This window comes from Felis catus, chromosome D4 (genome assembly GCF_018350175.1).
Source record: "Felis catus isolate Fca126 chromosome D4, F.catus_Fca126_mat1.0, whole genome shotgun sequence".
In the NCBI taxonomy this organism is placed as follows: Eukaryota; Metazoa; Chordata; class Mammalia; order Carnivora; family Felidae; genus Felis; species Felis catus.
Genome location: NC_058380.1, coordinates 77133103 through 77156776, shown reverse-complemented (window position 1 = coordinate 77156776; position 23674 = coordinate 77133103). Strand labels below are relative to the sequence as shown.

The 23674-nt window shown below is 41.3% G+C and overlaps 1 protein-coding gene and 1 long non-coding RNA gene across 6 annotated transcripts in view; one reads left to right on the top strand and one right to left on the bottom strand.

The window, feature by feature from the left end:
* The window catches only part of LOC123381807, a 466019-nt gene that overhangs the window by 288490 nt on the left and 153855 nt on the right, over positions 1-23674 (top strand). The window lies entirely within an intron of this gene.
* Positions 788-15061, bottom strand: TLR4 (toll like receptor 4). Of its 3 annotated transcripts, NM_001009223.1 has the most exon segments (3): positions 4049-6882; positions 10125-10291; positions 14647-14742. In NM_001009223.1, coding segments are annotated over 3 exon segments (2502 nt in total). In that variant the 5' UTR covers positions 14740-14742; the 3' UTR covers positions 4049-4640.

Sequence of the window (23674 nt, the reverse complement as noted above, 5' to 3'; positions counted from 1 at the left end):
ACACCCCCTATATTTAGTAACAACAGCTAGAATGTTCCATGAGAAGAAAGTAAAAGTCAGACTTTCTAGCCACTTCTGATTTTCAAAGCATCTATATTCTTCTTTAGTTAGCAAAATAGACTCTTAGTGTTTTAGGTGGTAGGCTGAAATTCACACTCTCAGACTCTGAGCTATTGGGGTCCTCTCGTTTATCTAAGCCAAAAGAAGGGAGAATAACAGTGCCAGTGGGAAACCCAGTGCAAGGTTCATGCTATGTTGCTCCTCCTCCAGACTGTCCAGCTTAAATCCTGTGTCAAGATACATTGCTAAAGTTGATGAACTCAGACTATATCAGCTTTATATCAAGTTGCTTTCCAATGTCATTTAATGAAGACACTGAAAGGAATGGCCATATATAAAGCCATGTGGCGGAAAGGATCACTGAGTACAGGGTGGTAGGTAATTGCTATAAATACAGAATCAGCTGGGCCCATCTGGAAGGCCATTTGGATGGGCCTATTTGCTTGAAAGCCCTGGGAGCCTCATGGACAAGAATGTGCTCTATTGGAAAAGAACACTGAAGTGAGAAGGGCTTAGTCCAGCATCATGGGAGGAAATGGTTGATTTCATGGACAGCCTGCTGTCTCTTACACAGTTTAACCTTTGGCCCAACACCCATCCTTTGGTTTCACCATCGTAGCTCAGTTCTGGTGTTGAGTGCTGGCCATAACAAAGAGAAAATAAAAATAAAGAACAGTAGTACTAAAATCTCTATAAGAAATAGAAGGAAGGCATTAGAGAAACCATCTAGCATAGCTGACTTTTAATTTCAGAGAGACTTGTTTTAAATCCAAGCTGTGCATTTACTACTAGCTATGTGACTTTGGGTATGTTACTTACAGTTTCAAAGTCTTTGTTTCCTAATGGGTAATAATGCTGATATTACCAGAATCAATCTCATAGTCATGGTATGGGAATTTAAATTAGATATCATACATAAAGCAGTAGAGTAGGACCTAAAAATAGCCACTACGGGTAAGTATTATAACTCCTCTTCCTCTCTTCTGCAAAGTAACTTTTGGGATACTTGGAGTTAAAGAACCGAGTGGAGGAAATAGTTGAGACCATCTATGCAGACAACAACAGAGACAGGAAGTAGCCATGGAAAGCGAGAGCCCCAGATACTGCATGGGTGGCAGAGAACAGTAGCCTGGGACCTGGGGGCCTTGACCAGGAGGTGCAAAGGACAACATCCCCTCTGGAGATGGTTCTTCATTCACTCATTAATTCTTCAAATAGACAGATGTTGTTCTGTCTGCTGTGTGCAGGCCATTGACCTCAGGGCTGGAGCAACAAACGATGAATGCACATGCCCTCTGCCCTCACAGAGCAGTCAGTCATTTTTGTGAGAACTGTGTTTATGTAAGACCCTCCAAGGACCTGCTGGTGATTTCTAGAAAGGTGATAAAGTCCAGAAGGGGTCTAGGGTTCTGACAATCCTGTGGGTGGAGGCCAAGTCAGAAAGAAACTGCCTGATTACAGTTACAGTCTTCCTGTGGTTCCACAGTTTGGGAAAACAGCAATTGATAAAATATTGTTTTTGAGAAGACCACTTAGTGTTTCTTTCTGTTCGCCCTGCATAAAGTCCCAGAGGATCGCTCCTCCATAAAAGTAGTATCCCTTAAATGTGCAATTATTTTGAATACTTACAACAGTTTACAGAGTAATATTCTACCCTCATTTTGTATTTGAGTTGGCTCGACTCTCATAAAAGTGAAGCCCAAAGCATACAGGATACATGGTGAATCTGAATTTTGGCTTTCTCCAGAAGCCACACTACCCAAAACACCAGCGGGGGGTGGGGGTGGGGTCTTTCCAAGGGTTGAATGGGAAACCAGTATGCTAAACCTTAAGCTTAGTGTCTTCCTTTCCCCTTTTCATTCTTTGTCCAGCTTTTCTGGTTCTAATCGGTTAGCCTTATTGCCCATTTGAATCTCCCTCACACCCTTTATGGAAAGAAATGTGTTGTAAGTAAATCATTTGATATATAATATGTATTGCATATGTATTTGCCTAAAGATTCATGGTTTCAGTGAAAAACCCTTGACTAGCGTCAACCACACAGAAAACTACAGGGGTTTCACTTCTTGTTTTACCAACTCTCAGCGTGAAGCAGTGGGGTGTAGTAGAAAACTGAGCTGCCCTGAGGAGGCTGGAGGCCCAAGTCCAGGTCCTGCTGTTCATTTACACTGTGGCCTATTGACAATAAATTTACTTCCTTTAACTTCAGGTTTAATGTCAGTAAAATTCTTAATTCTTAACCTGCTACCTCACCTCAATGATAAGAAATTTATATGTAGTCCTAATTGTGTGACTATATTCCAAGTTGTAAGGTATTACACAAATTTAAGGCATTCCAACTAGTATTACTTTCTCTCTATTCCACTCTTCATGTCTTTTCAATCCAGAGGACTTAAATAGCTGCAAAGAATTTGCCCTAGGCCTGACTTTCTTCTTTCCTCCCCTTACATTTCCATCGTATCATTTCTTTCCTTTCTGGTGTACCTCACCTGCAATTTTCTGAATTCCCATCTGGGAGAGGAGGCTGATGGGAAGAAGGCCAGCATCAGCCTTGTATGCAAGAAACACTCTAGTTACATTTTGATTTTCCTCCTTGGAGTCTTGTATGTTTGCTTGAACTAACACACATGTGCAAAACACACACTATAGCGTGGACACGCACAGAAAACACATGCCTTCAGGCATACTCAGAATCTAATGTAGACATTTGTATATAAGTAATCACATACAAACACAAGAGTAGAGAACCTATCTCAGACAGCTATAGGGGCACCTGAATGTCTCAGTCGGTTAAGCATCCGACTCTTGATATCAGCTCAGGTCACAATTTCACAGTTCCTGAGATGGAGACCCATATCGGGCTCTGCACTGACAGCATGGAACTTGCTTGGGATTCTCTCTCTCATCCTCCCCCGCTTGCTCTCTGTCTCAAAATAAATAAATAAACGTTAAAAAATAATAAAAATAATAAAGCAACAGCTGTAGACATTCACATCAATCACATATTCCCCTTGCAATATAATCACACTGTTCCATACAGACATAATCACACAGACACACACACAAACTCTTGCATCCACACACAGACAGTAATACTTAGAGACATGCACAAATACATAGATCCACTATCCACTTTCACTACCACGTAAGACTCAGAAGCACACCCAGCTGTGTGCAACACCTCCCCCTATATTGCAATGAAAATGCACTCTGAAACACTCCGTCACAAGCACACTCTTGGGTGTGGCCATGTTTTCAGTTTTGACAAGCATATTTTCCAAGTGTCTTCACTGATCTTCCTTTGAATGTATCATTCTGGGGAAGATAAGCGTGTGCTCTTCGAAGAATTCTCCTCAACATGACCCACTTTACCCTCAGTGACATTATTTTCTCAGTCATAACATCAACGCCTTCCTAAATGTGGTCACAGAGTGATACCCAACAGGAAGCCACAATGTATGCTCCCCACCTTAAACTATTTCACAATCCCTGAAGGCATCAATGTCCTGTCAGGCAATATTCATCTGCTGTGGAAGAGACTGCTGCAGCTCTCGTCATGTGGTCACCTCAACTGTATCAGCCATATGTTTCTAGGACCATCAAAAAATGACCTTCTGAGGCCATCCCATTTCTTGGCCTGCCCTTAGCCTGAATTGCTCTTTATAAGACCAGGAATTTGGACTTGTCCCTCTCTCTTACAAAAAGTGCCACTTTAAACAAAATCATTGTAATGCTTCCTTCATGACAGTCATAACGTAGTAGTTAATAACTTTAGAGTGACATCAAGCGACAAAGTGATGGAGTGAATTTCACATATTTTCTTGAATGATAGTGCTTAAATATGGAAATTTCTAGCATGTCTCTAAAAGCCTTATTTATGGTAAGAGTTTATAGAGAAGACATGAAAAATGAGAACTAGATTTATAAAAACAAAAATATATCAGGCACAGTTAGTTACTATTTAGAACATACAAAAGAAAGACCAGGATGTTTGTGGATATGTATTACTCAGATTTCCTTCGGAATTAGTTACAGACTTTAGCCTATGTAAGGAAACAGGTTGAAATTGGAGAGGAGGTGGTCTCAATCAGGAGCCTTCTGAGTTATCAAGTGGAATTTAAATTGCATTCAATAGAAAAGGGAAAAGTGAGTAAAGACCTCATTCAGTTAAATTTAAGCTGGCTAAAATGTAAAACATGAGGTAGTTTCCATTCAGAAGACTCAGGTGAAGAACTATACCTTCTCCTGATTTCACTAGGGCCCAGGGTCTTAGGTCTAATTCAGTTTGATGGGGTAAGTGTTGAGTTGACTTTCCCTGCCATGGACTCCTTAGCTGATTTGGTTGAAACATCCACCTGGAGATTCTGTAATTTAGCACAGTACTTACTCCCCCTGCACTGTAAACCCCATGAGGTCAGCAGTCCTGGGTTCCTCGGGCACCACTGAATCATCTGCCCTTGGCACAGCGCCAGGTATGTCACAGCATTCAATTCTCATTTAGTGAACGAAGGTACTGGGTCCAGCTGGGCAAGAAGCACTGCAGGAGTGTTTCCTCCTCAGGCAGAGGTTACTCTTCCACGCTAGCTGCCTTCTGCATCTGCCATTCCTTCTGGACAGCGTGGTTTACCGTCCAGCAAGGCTTTTCTGAGTCGTCTCCAGAAGATGTGCCTCCCCAGGACACTGTCCTCCCACTCCAGGTAGGTGTTCCTGTTGAGAAGGCGATACAGCTCCACCTGCTGCCGCAGCAGGGACTTCTCCAACTTCTGCAGGACGATGAAGATGATGCCGGCACGGCTGCTGAGAAACTGCCAAGTCTGGGCAATCTCATACTCAAAGATGCACCATCGACTCTGGATAAAGTGCTGGGACACCACGACGATAACTTTCCGGCTTTTATGGAAACCTTCCTGGATGATGTTGGCGGCGATGGCCACACCAGGAATAAAGTCTCTGTAGTGAAGGCAGAGCTGAAAAGGGGGCACCCCCTCCTCCAAGTTCTTTACCAATTCATTCCTCACCCAATCTTCATCCTGGCTTGAGTAGATAACGAAGGCATCATAGGTGCTTTCACCTCTGCTATACTTTTTACAGCCAGCAAGAAGCATCAGGTGGAAATAGAACTTATACACCAGAACCACCACCAGAAAAACCAAGAGTACAGTGAAAACCGACCCAGTAATGATGGTCTTTCTCACCTGACAGGTAGCATTCCTAAAATTCAGCATGGGCATGCCCTGCATGTCCAAAGGTTTTGCACACACCATCTGTTCAACTTCCACCAAGAGCTGCCTCTGGTCCTTGACCCACTGCAGGAAACTCTGGTGTTCACAAACACAAGCAAAATCATTCCGAGTAAGATTTAAGGAAGATAGATTACTTGGAAAATGCCGTAGTTCTTGCTCCTTAGAGGCCACTATACGATTAAAACTGCAGTCCAGAGTCTGGAGGGAGTGAAGAGGTTCATAAGGAAGTGTATCCAATGATAAGAGGTGGTTGTGACTCATATTTAGCAACTGAAGTTTAGGGAGTGAGTTAAATGCCACTTGGGACACCTGTTCCAGCTGACAATCAGAGAGGTCTAGAATGGTCAAGTTAGTCAGCTCCATGAAAATATTTGGAAGGAAGTTGTCCTGGAAAGAATTGCCAGCCATTTTTAAGATTTGGAGGCTGATCAAGCCATTGAAGATGCCATGGAAGGCAACTTGGGTATGAGTGTAAGAAATATCAAGGTAACGGAGGTTTTTGAGGGGTAGGAATACTGAAAAATCACTGACCTGTTTCAAACTGGAATGCTGGAAGTCTAGATATTCTAACTGTTCTAAGCCCAAGAAGTTTGAACTTATGGTAATAATATTGTTGAAGCTTAGATCTAAATGCTTCAGTCTGGTTGTCCCCAAATCTCTCTCAGAACAGCAACTCTTCAAACTAAAGTCATTTCTACTGAGATCTAGAAACTCAAGGCTTTCCAACTTAACCTGAGTAAAAGTGTTCCTAACTTCGTTGGCGGAGAAAACAAGCTCCTTGAGAGAGTCCAGCTTCCATGTGGGAAATTGTTCAAATTCACAGTTAACCAATTCTAACCGTTGCCATCCGAGATTTTTAGGGAGCTGTTTTAGCCCCTTGAAATACAGATGCACCAGAGAAATGGTAGAAACGTTTGCCAAACAATTAAATGAGTCAATAGCATCCTCTGAGAACTTGTCAAAGTATGCTATCCGGAATTTTTCTATGATCAAATTGCACAGTCCCTCCAGGATAGATTTGTCAAATCTTCCCAAGTTCCTTTCATTTTTAAATTCTCCCAGAACCAACTGATGGATCTGTAAACCTGCCAGACCTTGAATAGAAGCTTTCATTACATCTGTACTATTAAAATTACTTCTCAAAGTCAGTTCACGGAGCTTAACTTCTTTAAAGGCACCTGGTTGGATAAAGTCTAAAGGGTTGAGGGACAAGTCTAAAGAAAGGTTGAGTAGAGGCTTTTGATGTAGAACCTGTAAGTCTTTATGATAAATATTTTGGATCTTGTTATTGGAAAGATCCAAATACTCAAGGTTGGACATGTTAGAAAAATATTCAGGTAATTTGAAGGAATGGATAAGATTGTGAGCCACATTAAGCTCCTTCAACGTTTTGAGATGTCCAATGGGGAAGTCCTCTAGAGATGCTATGTTTGTCTCCACAGCCACCAGCGTCTGTAAACTTGATAGTCCAGAAAAAGCTCCTGGGAATAACCTCTGGATAGGATTTCCTGTCAATATCAAGATGGAGAGGTGGTTTAGGCCCTGATATGCATCATCTTCAATTATTTGAATTTCACACCTACAGGGAAAAGAGATACAGATTATATAATATTTCTGCTGAATCAAAACTCAAAATGGAGTAACCACCCCAGTCACCTAGCTCTTCACACAGATGTGACATGCCATATGATCTATGCCATCGACAAAGACATGAAGCAGGACAGATCATGACACGAGCAAATAAGAAAACCCACAGATGCAGTATTATTACGCTGGACACAATGACAAACTCTTTTTAGCACACTAGGCACACGTGCTAAGCAGAGGCAACACATCCATCAGAAAGAAGTCAGTTAAAGATCAATAATTGGGATACGTGAAGACTGTATGGCTGATAGAGTATGTAACCACCTTGGATTAACTTTAGCTATTTCCTGCCATACATAATTGTGATTGTCCATCAGATTGGCACAGATGATATGGATAGCTGTTAGTTGTTAGGCATGCTAAATAACCGGTCAATGTCAATTTTAAAGACATAAAAAATTACACATTTGTGTTACCTTCAATGTCTATGCAGAGTTCTCCATGTATGATAGCTAGATATTTGAGAGTTGTGGTTATCACAGGTAAATGTTAGTAGTAACAGGTGATGGGAGTGAGTTGTATGGAAGAAAAGGAAAGGATACTATGAAACCTTATATGGAAGGAATGTACCTAGACAGAGGGGACAAGAGCAGGCTTCCATGAGAGCACTTAAGTTAAAACCTGAAAGATGAGTAAGGATTACCAAGAAAAGGAAGTGAGTCTGAGGTAGGCAACAGCCACGATACATGGAGGAACCATAGGAAACTGTTTCTGTGTCTGGAGTACAGAGAGGGAAGTGGAGGAGTGTGAGACGAACTTGTGGAGAAAGGAGGATACAAAGCAAAGGCTTCAAGACTGGATAAAGGATTTTGAATTTTATCTCCAGAGAAATGGAAGCCATGCTGTATACAGTGTTCATAGAGGTGTCCTACAGACAAGGTTCTTATCCAGCCAATGAATGGCAAGTCAATGGTAAACACCTGCCAGTCCTACAGGTGCATGACAGTTACAATTTGCAAGTGGGTTATTTCCTAGTCCAACCTGAATCACGTTAACAATTTCTCCACTTGTCCTATCCCCTCCATGTGGGTCATGGGTAATCAAAGCATTTTGGCCCAAGCTTTTGTTATCGATTGGTAATTCAATAGAAGGTGGAAGATGCTATAGAAAGAATACTGGAAAAGTGGGCAAGATATCTTGGCTCTGGTGTTTTTGATGTCCTCTCTCTCATATCACATGATTTTGGAAACTTCCTCTCCGGACCTCAGTTATCACCTTTCTAAATGAGGCAGCTAAACTTGATTATTTCTCAAGTTACTTTCAGTTATAGGATGTTGTAACCTATAAACTTATGTATATTGCTGTGTGCATCAGATGACTGGAGAAGTCTTGCTGTTGCTCTGTCTCATCAAAGGGGGCTCAACACTTTAGAGAAACAGAGCATTAAGATGAAGAGAAAATTTAACTTGGAAGCAGGAGATGTGACTATGAATCTCTGCTGCAGCAAACTCTACAAAACATAGAGAGTGAATGTAGATACATTACTTAAATTCTCTGTACTTCAGTTTCCTTGTCCAAAAAAGCAAATACATGTGTCAATAGGTTTCCATAAGAATAACAGGGTGCCTGGTCTATTATAAAGCATCCTAGAGGACTAGTTGAATCACTATATGTGAACATTGTGAAAGGATATGAGAAGGGAAAGGATATCTACAATACTATGTTTGTCCTTGCCCTGAACCGTAATCAAGAGAGAGAGAGAGCTGGCCTCTCTTGAGGCACATAGTTAAGGCCTCTGAGAAAAGTTCCTTAAGTATTCCTTATAAAACACATGGTCTGATGAGAAACTACTTCTTGCTTTAAAAAAGGGGAGGGGAAATCTGTTTATCTTAATTATAGTTCTTGAAAAAGTCTTATTCAGAAAAATGAAATTCAGAAACTAATGAAGTGCTATAACAATAGTAATATTTTTATTCTTACAAAGTCTGCCTTATAAGGTTTTTAATATATATGCATGTTAACATCCACGATCACATTTAGCCCTGTGTGGTAAGTTTCACCATTTCTGTTTCACAGATAAGAATACTGAGACTCAGGGAGATCAAGTGACATGCCTCAGTCCATGTGGCTGTAAATGTTGGAGGAAGATCTGGCTCAGGTCTTCTGAGCCCCACAGAGCTCTCTCCTCAACCCCCACTGCCTTTCAAAATGCTCCATTCCCTCTTTGTTATACACTTTCACTGTCCAAGTTAGAGTATAAAACATCAGGTGTCCCCTCTTCTTTCTATATAAAGATCTGCTCTAAAGAAGGTTTTCATGCTATGGTCTTAGAATTTATTAAAAGTTTCTATAATAAATAGCCATATATATAAATGCTTCTGCATTTTCCCCAAACTCTTATATAGAATATGATCCATTATCTAGTACATTTTAAAGTAAGGCCCTAATGATGAAAATAATTTTAGAATCCAATTCCCTCCCCAAAATAATGATAATAATTTCACCTGCCCTAATAAATGTTACATTTCCCTGAATCAGAAAAGAAAAATCTTAGTCACTGTTCTTTCTTACAGCAGATATTTTTCTTTGATCTTGCCATCTTTCTTCTTGGGTTACTTATATCTTCCTATTTCCCTATCTCTGTCACACTTTCAATATTCTAGATATTTTTTTGAATCCTACTCAGTTCATGAAATCTGTCTTGATTACCCACTGCAGAGAAGGCCTCTCTTTTGAACGACACAACATTTTGCCTCTAGTTTGCACATAGTTTATCCCTTACTGGTGTGTATTCCCATGCTTATCTCAGGTTCAAAAATCCCAAATCAGAATCAAGTAACATTTATTGAATGCCTACTATGGGCCTAACATCATGTTCAGGATTTTAATATGTTACTTCATTCATCAATAAACTTTTATTTCCTAGTAGACCCTATACTATATAGCAAATAGTACTCAATAAATATCTGCTGGTGAAAGAGTTTGAGTCAATTTTCTCCCCTGTCCTAAAATCGAAAGATAGAACTGTTCTTAGAAATTGTCTTGTCCAGGTACTCATTTCACAGATGAGGCAACTGAGACCTGGAGAAAGGAAGGGGCTTGGCCAAAGTTATACAGCAAACAAGATACCTGTTGAATGACTAAGTGAATAAAGAGGAGACTCCTGACATAAGAACGAAATGATAGAACAATGAGCATTTCACCTTGTGCCGTGTGTAAAATCACAGTCATTACCTGGATAAATCCAGCACCTGCAGTTCTGGGAAGTTGGAGAAACTATGGCTGCCTAAATTTCTCAGGGGGTTAAAGCTCATGTCCAGGTCCTTGGTTGATGAGGGGATGTTGTCGGGGATTTTGTGAAGATTCAGGTCCATGCATTGGTAAGTAATGTTAGGAACCACCTGCAATGATCACATATTAGATACAGTGTCTTAATACATGCACCTCAATGGACTGCCCTCTCCACACCCTTCTCCTAGGCCAGACCCATGGAGACCTCCTGGACTGGGGCCATCCAACCATCTTTCATCCATCAATCCATCCATCCATCCATCCATCCATCCATCCATCCACTCATTCATTCATTCATTCATTTATCCACTCACTTTATAAAATCTCTTACTCTAGATTTGGAAGGGGAGAGAACTTCCTATGTCCTGTTTTCTAACCTCTGCTATCACAATGGCAGCATTTAGGGAGAAGCAAGGGAATCAACTGCTGAAAGGCTAAGGCTCTGGAGTCCAGAAGCCCTGAGTTTCACCCCAGTGTTCCATGGGATTTGGGGCAAAACCTTTTTTACACCAAGTACCCCACAATTGTATACAGCCTCGAGGAGACTATCAGTTCAGGTACCTGGACTTCATAGTCATAACTCAATTTTTGCCAGTTGCATTCTCTCTTTTGGCTGATTGACCTTCGAGTAGGTAACACAGACATGGGGAAAAATCCTTCAGATGCTTGGACTTCAGTGGTGTAACCTAGCAAATAAGGCCAAGTACTTTATGCTCCCTTGGTTCCTATGCTTGTTTCCATCATATTTCCCAAATTCTTTGTAGGCCTTGTTCTCTAACTTCCCATTTAATTTCTGAATTCTCTGATTTATTCAACAAAATGTCTTGCTTAAGCCAGCTAATTTTGGTTTTCTGTTTAAAACCAAACCAAAATAGAATCTGTTAAAAGGATTAAATGAAATAAGGTATTTGAAGAGATTATCCCAAAGCCTATTACAGTGTAAATGATCAATACATGTTAACATTTATTGTTATTAGTTATTATTAATCCCCTACCATATGTGGGCCTATTTCTTATATGTTATATACTTTAATCTTCAAGTAAACCTTTTAAAGAAGAAGAAGTCAGAGTGATGGAATAATCTGCATAAGGTCTTACAGGTCACGTGTGCAGCTCTTCACTTCATCGATGGACATGTCTCTGGAAATGCTATGCCCTGTAGAAGCCTCCCAGACCATACTGTCTCATAGAGGATGGTACCAGGCATCCTTCCCTTACGCTCTGTCATCTGCCTTCTCAGGGTGTATCACCATCTAACATTACACTGTCTATGTGATTGTACCATGTGTCTTGTTCATTACCCTCACTACATTGTAAGCTTTGATATTCTTGCCCTCTGCTATGTCTCCAGCACTCACAGTTGTGCCTGGCAAATGGTGAATGCTCACTCAGTATTTATTGACTAAATGAGAGAATACCTGATTGAATGAAGATTTGCTTAAATCCAAATTGTAGCCATTTTATCTAAGTGCTACGGACAGTACAAAGACCAGTGTGAAATGGCTCCAGACTTCAAGGAGCTTACAATCTAGAGGAAGAGCTAAGATAGGAACACAACTCACACTAGTGTAATGGACCGTAAACCAGGCCTGGAAATTTCTTTTCCCCAAAATAGTTCCTTTGGCACATAAGTGGTAGAGGTCAATTCTGGATCCAGGGATTATAGAAGGCCTCTGAGAATGAGAAGGTTTCGAGGTGGGTCTTCAAGGATGAGCAAGATTTGGATATGTGGAAAGAGAAAGAAGGAGAGAATAATGTAAGCAAGAAAAGGATGGAAACTATTTCAGAGCAGCTGGTCCGTAGTGGGAGAAATGGATCCTAATCCAGTGGGGAAGATAGAGCCCTGTGGCAGTATTTTTAATCCTCTAAAATATGTAAGTTGAGCAATTTCTATGTGCTAGGTACTGGGTATAGTCTAAGCTTTGACAGTAGGCATTTCTTGTAATTCAGGTGTCTGGTTTAAGCTTTAATTGGGGGAGGCATCAGCTTCGAAGAGGGCTAAGATAAACACAACACCAGCCACATGACTAGATAGAGCCAGGACTTCTTCCCCCACTGAGCCTTCTTTTTTTTCCCCCTCTACCTCCTCCCTTTAACTCCCTGCTGTTATGTTTTAAATTCACCACTAAGAAGGGAGCCAGGGAAACCCTAAGGCCCCATTCTCAACCCCAGTAAAAACAGAACCCCACATGCTTGAGCAGTTTTTCTCTCTACCCTCAATATTGAGGCCACATGTGTGGCCCTACATGTGCTATATAATTTCCAGGTCTTATAAGTTATAAATTTTTAGTTTTTCAAAGTTTCCAGATGGTTATTGCTGAAAGGTACCTTACAATCCAAAAGAACCACAAGGGCTGGTCCAACCCAACATTGGTTATTGATAGACTGAGACCAGCACAAAATGCTGGGATATAGTGATAAATAAAATCAGCAATGTTATCCTTCACTTATAGATTCCATTTTAAAAGAACGGAAAAATAGTGAACAAATACACAAAAAGTATTTAATGATGTGCTATAAAAAGTAAATCGTCATAGAGATTAGAGGCAAATATGGGGCATCGGGAGTTCTACATGAGGTGATCAAGGAACACTTCCAAGAGGAGGTGACATTTTAGCAGAAATATGAAGTGAGGGATTAAGTCATGATGATAACTAAAACTGCACTTTCCATCATGGTAGCCACTAGCTACACATGGCTATTGAGGATGAGAAACAGTCTAAATTGAGAGGTATATTAAATGTAAAATACATACTAAATCTCAAACACTCTGTGCCACAGAAAGGCTGTGAAATATTTTATTAATAGTTTAGTATATATTACATTTTCAAATAATATTTTGAATATATTGGGTTAAATAAAAATATTAAAATCAGATTTATCAGTTTTTATTTTTTCAAAGTGGCTATCAGAAATTTTAAAGCTACATTTTAAACTTAGCTACAATTTAGTTAAGTACAACTTCGGCTAAATTTAGTTGGTTACATTTATTGTTTAAATAAGATGATGTGACCCACATGATGTTGCCTTTGGGCAGCACTGATTTAGGAGGAAAGCATTCTAGCTAGAGGAAGCCAGTGCAAAGGCCATGGGGTAGCAAACTGTCCTAATAGCACTCAAAAGTTATCACAAGTTGTTAAGAGGGCAATTTGTTGGAACTGAGACTTAGGCAAAACAACAAATAAACAAACAAAAATGTGCAGAGTTAATTAGAGTGGGAGACTCCAGAGGCACGAGACCAGTCACTATCCAAGACTCAAGGCCAGGAAAACTGAGGACCTGCCCTAGGGTGGCACTTAGGGGATAGGCAGGGTTGGACAGGTTTTGGAGACTGAGAATATGGGGTGTGGGAAAAGGGAAGGTGTGATTTTATCTAGTCGTGACTTTGATTAGAGGACCATCCCCATTAACCTAACAGCAGGAGGGACACAGAGGAGACAAGGAGTAGGGCTCTGGGCAGGAAATTGGAGGAAGGGAAGACTTTGAGATGACAAATTTGTCTTTGTTACATATGGTATGTATTTCCCCCATGGTATTTCCGCCATGCCCTCAATCTCTGCACACACTGGTTATGCTTTTCTTGAGTTTCTGACCCTGTCACACATTAAATCCCAGGACATTCTCTTGGTTATTGGGTCCTACCATGGGCTCCCAAAGCACTTGTAAAAGTCCATGCACAGGGTGGGGAGGGACAAAAGAGATCCATCGTGAATGAGATTATGCAAAAGTCAGTTGGTATTTCACAAAGAAAGAAGCCATTGCATTAGCTGTCATTTTATATGGTTCTTTCTTCCCCCACCCCTTGTATCTTTGTTTCTCATTTTCCATTTTGCCTTCATTTCTCTTTCTCCCCTTTTCTTTTCTAAACTCCTTTCTTTTCATCCTTTGGAACCAGGGCTAGATCCACAAGTCTGAAATCCACTTAGAAAGTTCTCCCTGTTAAGAGAAAACACACACACACACACACACACACACACCCCACACACACACTCACACACTCCTTCCTGAGATTGAAAGGGGTGAAGTGAGTGCTTGAAGCTGAGAGTACAGACCACTAGCAGAAGGAAATGACAGGAAGCAGACTTCTTACAGCTCTCTGTTTAAGCGGGTATTATTATAATGCTTTCATAGATGTGAAAACTAGCTTCAGAGAGGTTTAATAAGTTCTTCAAGATCACACAGCCCAGAAGTCAAAGAACAGTGATTTTTAAGCAGATCTGACCTAAAGCCCCTATTAGCACTTAAAGTCCTGAATGGGACATGACCCATGGGCTACCTGTTGGTGCCATGGAACAATGAATTGTTTGGTCCCTGTGCCTTCTCAAGTCCTTAAGGTAATTTGACTCTTTTTTGCAAATGAAATTCGGCAACTAGCAGGGGATCCACAGTGGGAAGTTCTGGGCAGAGACAGTTTTTCAGAAGCAAGACAAATCTCATAGGAGATGAGCTGACACTAACCACGTACCTCCACACAAGGGTCCCAGCTCTCAGGTCTCAGGCAGGAGAGGAAGGCCATGGCTGGGATCAGAGTCCCAGCCAGGCGGGTAGGAGGCATCATTCTGGCATTTTCTGTGTCCACAAATGGCTCGGTGAAACATGACACGCTGTATCCGCCTGCTGGTGTGGCCTCCGGGGTACTGCCGCTTTCTCTCCCCTGCTCAGTGCCCTAGGACAATGACTGTATTCAAAGCAACGCTGCGTTCCGAGGCAAGAGGAAGTGAGAAAGGCAACCTTAGCATTCTGGGCTTTTGTTTCTCTAATATTTATGTCCCCAGTCACAGGAGGGGAAGTTAGAAGAAGAAGAAAATGTCTGCAGATCAGTGGTCCAAGTAACAGCAAGAGGAAGCTGACTTTGATCCCGGGAAGTCATCTGACCTCCTGGTTAGTGAACTTAGGAAAGCAATCAAACTGGTCAAACAGCCTGCGCAACAATCCAGGACGTGGCTTTCCAGTTTCGTTTTAGTACAGGGAACTCACTGTATGTATTCATTTCCTAAAGCTACCGTGACAAATTAGCACACACTGGGGTGGGGGTGGGGGGCTTCAAGGGCAGATGTTTATTTCCTCATGAAGTTCTGGAGCCTGGAAGTCTGAGATGGAGGTGTGGGCAGGGATGACGGCTCTTCAGGCTCTCTCCTCGGCATACAGGTGGCTGCCTTCACTTGCTCTTCCCTGTGTGTGTGTGTGTGTGTGTGTGTGTGTGTGTGTGTGTGTGTGTGTGTATGTCTGTGTCTGTGTCCCAATTTCCCCTTCTTAAAAGGACATCAGTCATTTTGGATTAGGGTCCATCTATATGACTTCATTTTACCTTAATTACCTTTTTAAAGCTTCAGTCTCAAAACACAGTCACGTTCTGAGGGACTGGAGAACTTCAGCATGGATTTTGAGGGGAATACAATTCAGCGCGTAGCAACGTCAACTCTTGTGAAATCTTGTGAAGAAATTCACTTTTGTGAAACTGACTGAAAACACAGCTCCAGTGAACCACAGTTTGAAAGCCCAGCAATATTGGGAAGAGATTGGAATGAAGAATCAGATATACTGAAACCCAAACTGAGGCTGGGTGACTTCAGGATGGCCCCATGGCATTTGTCAGTCACTTCATACTACTGATCCTTAATTTCTGGTCTGCAAAATGGGACAATGCCTTTAATCAGAATCAAAGCTCAAATCTATGAAATTCACAAAAATCAAGCCATGGGACAGTAGCCCAATGATGCAAGCCACTAAGCCTTAGTTTTCTAGCCTTTGAAATGGAGATAAATCACATTTGTCTTACATGATCAACTTTAGTTAATCTACATAAAATGTTTAGTCTAGTACATGCTTCATCAGTATATTCCATAAATTGGTAGCTATTATAATCATTAAAAATATATGTAAAGTGGGGATAAAATAATACCTCAAAGTATTGTTATGGGATTAAATGAGTTGGCATTTGTTAAACTCTTAGAGCTGTATCTGGGATGTAGCAAGTGCGAGGCAAGTTTCTGTTAAACAAGAACATCAGTAAAAATGGGGGTATTGCTAGCATTGTGTCCTAGATAGCTCTACCAAGATGTCCTGCTGGCACCTCAAGTTCAACATCTCTAAAATCAAGCTCTGAGGGAGCATGTCATAGACGACTGAGCACAAACTCTTGCAGTCTTCTTCAACACAAATATACAATTAAGCTAAAAATAGTCCCACTGTCAAACTTTTGCTTTGAGGATTGAGACTATGTAAAGATCATAGAGCAGTGCCTGGCACAGAGTAGGTGCTCAATAAAGAAGAATAGTTCTCTGAAATGTAAATAGCATTTCACTTCCACATAGTCATCCCAGAAGGAAATCGCTTTGACTTCCTCTTTTTTCTCATCAAATGCACATTAACTACATTTTCTTGTTTTCTGCATTTTTGTTGCTCTGCCTCCCAGCGTTGCTGGCTAGGATAGACTGTCCCTCCCAGGGCTAGACAGTCCTTTGACAGCAAGTGATTTGCTCTGGAGTTCACTTTTCATATACAAATGCCCCAATCCTAAGCTCATACTTTGAATGCCTTTTCTGCCTGGCTTATATACTCTAGGAGGCAATTTTCTGCCTTAGATACCAGGTACCAGATACCTAGAGAAAGCACCTATACCCCATAGCTTCCTGAAATTATTCAAACTAGCCAAGTCTAAACCTGCTGACCTTATGTTTTCTTGCCTTTCCTACTTCAGAAACTACAACCAAACCTCCTGCCTGTGTCTTCTGTTTGCTCTTTATGCCTCCTGACAGATGCTGGTGCTTCCACACGTGGCCCTGCATGGTGCAGTGTGTGGCCTTCCTCTTGGGAACTGTGAATAACAAACTAGATTTTCAATGGCAATCATCTCTTGATCTGTTGGTCTCACCACACCTGAATGATAAAACCTACACTTTAAAATAAAACATTCTACCATTTCCTAGAGATTTGATCTATAAAATAATTCTAAAATGTCAGTCTTCATTTCTATTAGCATTGCCATTGAATATATCCCTTAGCCTGGATTAGCAGAATACACTATTAACGGGTCTCTCAGGGACCAGGCTCATTTTTGCCAATGTCTTAACTCTTCTAATCCATCCCTTATCCTGAAAGCAAAGCAATGTTTCTAAAATGCAAATAAAATCACCTCATGTTAATAATATTCTAATGTTGTGTATTGCCTAGACCTCATGCCTTATGCCTCTAACACCCACTAGACCCAGACACACCCAGACACACCCAGACACACACACACACACACACACACACACACACACACACACACATTCTACCTTCTAAGAAACAAATGTGTGTTATTTCACGCCAGACAAAACAAGGTCTTGTTACTAGAACAAGACCCCATTACTAGAACACAGCACTCAAGGGGATAGAGTAATATATGTGTAATGGTGCAAATCCCCTTTCTTCCCATCACTAAGGAGAAAACCCCATGATGGCCAAGATGAGGACTAAGAGAAGGGGTTGAAGACAATCTCCCAGACTATGTTTCAAGGATGTGAATACACACATTTTATAGAAGTCTTCTTGAAAATTATTCTTAGCCAAGAACGGGGAGCTAATGATAGTGCCTTGTAAAGATGCTTTTTTCTTTCCATGGGATTAACACACCATGATCTATTGACCTCAGTCAAAGAGCTCTCAGTTCTGTGTGCCCCTGCCAGGAGACAGGCCGTGTATCAAATACAAAAGAGAAACTCCTGGGCCCATAGTTTCCACTGCAATACAGTAATAATCACACCCTGGGTACAGTCGAGGAGACCCCGCCAGGGGCGTGGGAAGCAACTTGCTCTTCTAATCCCTGTGGAGCAAGGTCAGCTCAGGACCCATAAGCATTCAGTCAGTTGAGGAATTTCCATCTTCATCAGAGTTTTGGAAGAAGTGTTTGGTATTATTTGGCAGGCACTACATACTTGCTAAGAAATAAAGAAAGAACAAAATTGACCTGTGCTAGGATAGGCTGATTTCTGTATCTACCTCCACATTTCAGTGACTTAAAACAAGAGACGTTTCTTTCTTGCCCATGCAATGTTCAGCAAGAATATTCCTGATTGGAGGTACTCCAAGAATGATTCGTGGGTCCAGGATCCTTTTATTTCATTATGGTAGAATATACAATATGCAGCCTCTAAGCCTGCTGTGGAAGGTGAAGAGAGCATGGGAGGACACACAGATACTTAGAAATCCTTGCTCAGAAGTGACCTACATTATCTCTACTCACACATTATTGGCCAGAACCAGTCCCAAGACCACACCCAATGAGGAGTCTATCTCGTAAGCTTCAAGCCTCCTACCCACCACCCAAAACTCACACCCACTCACACACACCCACACACACACACCCACACCCACCCACCCACACACACACACACACACACACACACACACACACACTGGGATATACGGCTCCACAGCACCAATTCCATGTTATGGAAAGGAACACAAATCATCTTTGATCAGAGAGTTATCTTAGCCACAACCTTAGCATCCTATAATATCCATTTATGGTAATTAAAATAAAGTAAGGGTAAACTGTCACAACATAGCCTGGATCAGAGAAGAAAGGCCCAGTTAGTTTGGCATATCTAAGAACTAAACCTGATTCTATCCAACAGTTCCACATCTCACAGTTTCTCACATGTTAACACCTCTCAAATCAGGATGCATCTCATAACTGACAATATATTACAATTATACTTTTTTCCTTTTCCTTGCTTAGTGGCAAATACAGTAATGGTACGTCTTAAGATCAGTGGTATCTTACATTCAATGAGAAATAGTTTGTCACTATTGACTCCTTACAACATATCCTAGGCTAATGTGTATTCTGCATCTACAAAGGGACATAGAATACTCAACGCTTCCTATTTTGACCCACAGACTCTCTTTTATCTTTGGATACCCACTACCAGTCCTCTATCCTTTAATGTGCCCTGAACCACCGTTCCTATGATCTAAAGCACACACAAAAATGTTGCTTTTAAGCAGAAGCATAAAGTGTATTCTGGCTCCAAGTGACCCAATTCCTGTCTCCGGGGCAGTGTCCTTACATTAAGTACTGTCCTGTATGTTTCAATATTTTCTCCCGAATGCTTCAAGTCCCAGGGGAGAGTGAGGGTACCCCCCCCCCCACCCCAGGAGCTCTCAAGCCTAAGTAGCACCTATTCCTTCCCAGCCTGAAGTGTTTATGACATTTCCTGTGTCATTTAAAAAATTACTTTGAAGGCATTCAGTGGCTCAGTGCGTTCAGCATCTGACTCTTGCTGTCAGCTCAGGACATGATCTCACAGTTGAGATAGAGCCCCACCTTGGGCTCTGTGCTAACAACGTGCAGCCTTCTTGGGATTCTCTCTCTCTCCCTCTCTTTCTGCCCCACCCCACTCGTGCACTCGCTCATGCTCTCTCTCAAAAAAATGAAAAATCACTTTGAATTTCCCATCTCTATACTGTCTGTCTCTACCAGTAGAATATAAACTCCATGAAGGTAGAGGCTTTGACTGATGTTCACATATGTTGAATGCATGAGTAGGTACTCAGTAAGTAGCTGATGAATGAATCAATGAACAATGTATGTGAATTTGTTTTTACTATGTCGCTGATATTTTCAAGTACTTGTTATCTTTCCATACGGAGTACTGCGACTGTAATAAGATGTTCAGTGATTATTCTGGACCTTTCTTATACTTTCCTACCTCCTATTATTCCCCAGGGGATAACATGTGCCCCCAGGATAACCAACACAGAGGCACATAGAGTCATAGCAAGTGGGTTAAGATGAAAATACTTGTGCCTTCTCATGGGGTACGGAAATCCTTTGTCTCTTTTTCTGAGGCAGAGGTTGGTTCTTTAGAGCCAAGAGACTATCCTTTCTTTGTTCTGTCTCACAAATCACCAAATTTCCCAGTTCATTCAGACTCTGGAAAGACATCATAGAATCTAGAGAGGGCTATATTTAAAAATATTTAATTATCCAATTGACTTTCTGGCATCATCATTTCTTGGTGTGAGGCTTATCTTTAGCATTACTGAATTTCCTTAACTTTATAATGGAAATAATACTGTGGCCCAATTAATAATATTATTTGAGGGTTAAATGAGGATGTACCTCTAAACATTACAGTTTTATACAAATGTTGACTATCTTTCATTAATTAATTCACCAAATATGTGCTCAGTGCTTAAACTCTGCCAGGCACTGTTCTAGTCATAAAGGACACAGCCATGAACAAAACAGACGCCTGCTTACATAGAGCTCATGTTCTAACATGGAGAGAGCCAATAGCAATGATAAATTACATAGTATATTAGATGATGTTAATATATGTGGATGAAAATTTTTAAAGGGGAGTAGGGGGGATTAAGAATGGTTAGTGGTATTAAAGTTTTAAGTAGGACCGTCTGAGGGGCACCTGGGTGGCTCAGTCGGTTAAGCATCCGACTTCGGCTCAGGTCATGATCTCATGGTTTGTAAGTCCGAGCCCCACGTCAGGCTCTGTGCTGACAGCTCAGGGCCTGGAGCCTGCTTTGGATTCTGTGTCTCCCTCTCTCTCTGCCCCTCCCCTGCGCATATTCTGTCTCTCTCTGTCTCAAAAATAAATAAAACATTAAAAAAAATTTTTTTTAAAGAATCCAACTCTTGGTTTCAGTTCAGTTCAGGTCATGATCACAAGGTTCATGAATTCAAACCCCACATTGGACTCTGCACTTACAGTGCAGAGCCTACTTGGGATATTCTCCTTCTCTCTCTGTCTCTGCCCCTCCCCTGCTGTGTGCGCTCTCTCTCTCTTTCTCTCTCTCTCTCTCTCCTTCAAAATAAATAAACAAACTTTAATTTTTTTTAAGTAGGGCAGTCCAAGTATGAGATAGTAACATTTTGAGCAAATTCTTGAACGATTTGCTAACGATGCAGATATCTGGGAGAATATTCTAGTTAGAATAGTGGTTCTCAACTGGGGGTAGTTTTGCTCCTAGGGAACTTTTGGCAGTCAGTGCCCTCTGCAGATACTTTAGGTTTTCATGGCTTGGGAGCAGAGAGTTTTGCTACTGGCATCCAGTGAGTAAAGGCCAGGAATGCTGCTAAATATTCCACAATGCACAGGATAGGCCCCTAATCCAAAATATCAATAGCCAAGGTTAAGAAACCCTGAGTTAGAGGGATAAGTTAGTGCAAAGGTCTAGACAAAAGAAATTACCAGAACCAACAAGGATGCCAGTGTAGAGAAGTGGTCATCTACATCACTTAGGTCATTGTAGGCCACTGTAAAGATTTTACATCATCTTGATCCCTGCCCCAGCCTCCCCAGGCAGACATCATCACTGTCTTCTTAGTCTCCCACAGCATCATCTGTCATGCTCAGGAGTGGTGAATTGTCTGCTTCCCTCACTAGGCTATCAGCTCCTTGATGACAGCAGTTGAACCTGGCCTATGTCCATACCCCATGCCTATCATAGTACCTGATAGTTCAATGCATGTTGGTCACCTCAATGATTATACTAATAATTGTGGATGACCATGGGAATTGATTTTATTTTTATTTCATATATAGGCTCATAAGATTCAAGAGAGAACATATTTTGTCTGTAACATTCATAGCTAGAGCTCCACTGCCCAGTCTGTACCAGGTGCATAATAAGTACTCAATAAACATTGATTGAACAAAAGAATGAGTAGATTATACATAGTGAGCCCATCCTTTGATTGCTGGTCAGTCAAATTTCTCCTCTCCTTAGCAACTTCTCTTCAACAAAGGAAGGAGAAATTGAAAAGGGATATCTGCCCTTTGTCTAGAAGACAGCCTATGACAAAATATTTTCAGCTGGCATCTGATGCAATGCTGTGCTGGACTTGTAGGTCACATTGTGACACACTACTATGGACAGCACATGCATGCGTAACTCAGGGCACATATCTTTGGAAATAAAAAAAAAAGATAAGTGGGGTGCCTTGGTGGCTTAGTCGGTTAAGCGCCTGACTTCGGCTCAGGTCATGATCTTGTGGTCGGTGAGCTCGAGCTCCACGTGGGGCTCTGTGTTGACAGCTCAGAGCCTGGAGCCTGCTTCGGGGTCTGTGTCTCTCTCTGTCTCTGTCCCTCCCATGCTCCTACTCTCTCTCTCTCTCTCTCTCTCTCTCTCTCTCTCTCTCTCATTCTCTCTCTCTCTCAAAAAAAAAAAGATTAAAAAATTTATTTAAAAGGGTAAGGACATGAGTATGTAAACATTTTTCAACTACCTGGTTGATTCTATAAGTAGCTTTCCTCTCTTTTAGTCTCCCATACTAGAAGGATTCAGGAATCTGGAGGTGACCAGGTAGGACAATGATGAGATAATATGCAAACTGGGAAATAAACATGAGACACTAAAAATTACCCAGTGAATGGCTTCCCTGAGGTTCAAGAAATATAATTCAATCCACAAAGAGTCAAAAGTATGGTACAGAATTCAGAACACCATTCCTGGTAGAACTAACTTCTCTCATGGACACTCCCCAGATCCCCAGGATTATCCCTGGCCTTTGTGAGGCTTCTATCTAAGAGCTATGGCTTCCCTGTAGACAGCATCATCCCCAAACCCTGCTCCTCACATGCTCTCCCCCTTCCTGTGGACCCTTGATCCTTCTCTTCATCCCAAAGCCAGACATTCTGTGAACTATAGACTTCAATATGAATTGTTAGTTTTCTCCTGCTCGGCTTGGAGTTGTTGATGGGTAGGGGAAGGAAATCTATAGATCCTAAGGAGAAGAGCATGGGACAAAGAGACCCTTGTGGAGTGACCACCAAGGTGGGTAGGGTGGGGTTGGGGGGAAGAAATATTAAAATAAAAATAAACCAAAAGGATGGATATTTATTGCTTACATGATAAAGATGAAACTTTTGTTGCCCAATTGTTTTATATTTTATGCTTATGTAAGTACTCACCTCCTTTCCTGCTTTGAGTCAAAATAGGAAAAGTTGGGGGGAAGGAAAGAAAAGAAAAAGAAAAACCATTTTTAGTGCCTCGGTCTAAAAGGTTGAGGCTCCGGGGAGCAAGAAGATGCAGAGAGAAAGAGAAAATAAAAGGTTTAATGTGACATTGTGTAAAGGGATTGTGCTTGGAGTAACTAAAAAATATGTTTAGAATCCTAAACATAACTATGTTTCTATTTTGATTCTGCCCTTTTGATCTATGCCAAAGGGACAGTGCTTTTTTCATCTTTGACTCCTTTAGAGCTCAGCACGGGGATCTGCTCAGAGTAAATAGCCATTGACTGTCTCCTGAATGACTCAATAAAGGAACAACCTCAATGACTTGGCATGAAATAATAACTGAAATGTATGGGGTATGCATTATATTGGGAGTCTTGGCTTCTAATACTTCATTACTTCCCAGCTGTGGGCCTTCAACCAAGTTACTTAAATTCAATAAGCCTTAGTTTCCCTCCCTGTGCAACGGTTCTTGTAAGGAAAAAATGTGATAATGTGGGCTAAGACCATGGTGACTTTAAGATGTAG

Excerpts from the sequence above, each read along its gene's own strand:
- TLR4 (XM_045042450.1), bottom strand. The coding sequence starts at position 6,623 with ATGTCCAACCTTGAGTATTTGGATCTTTCCAATAACAAGATCCAAAAT.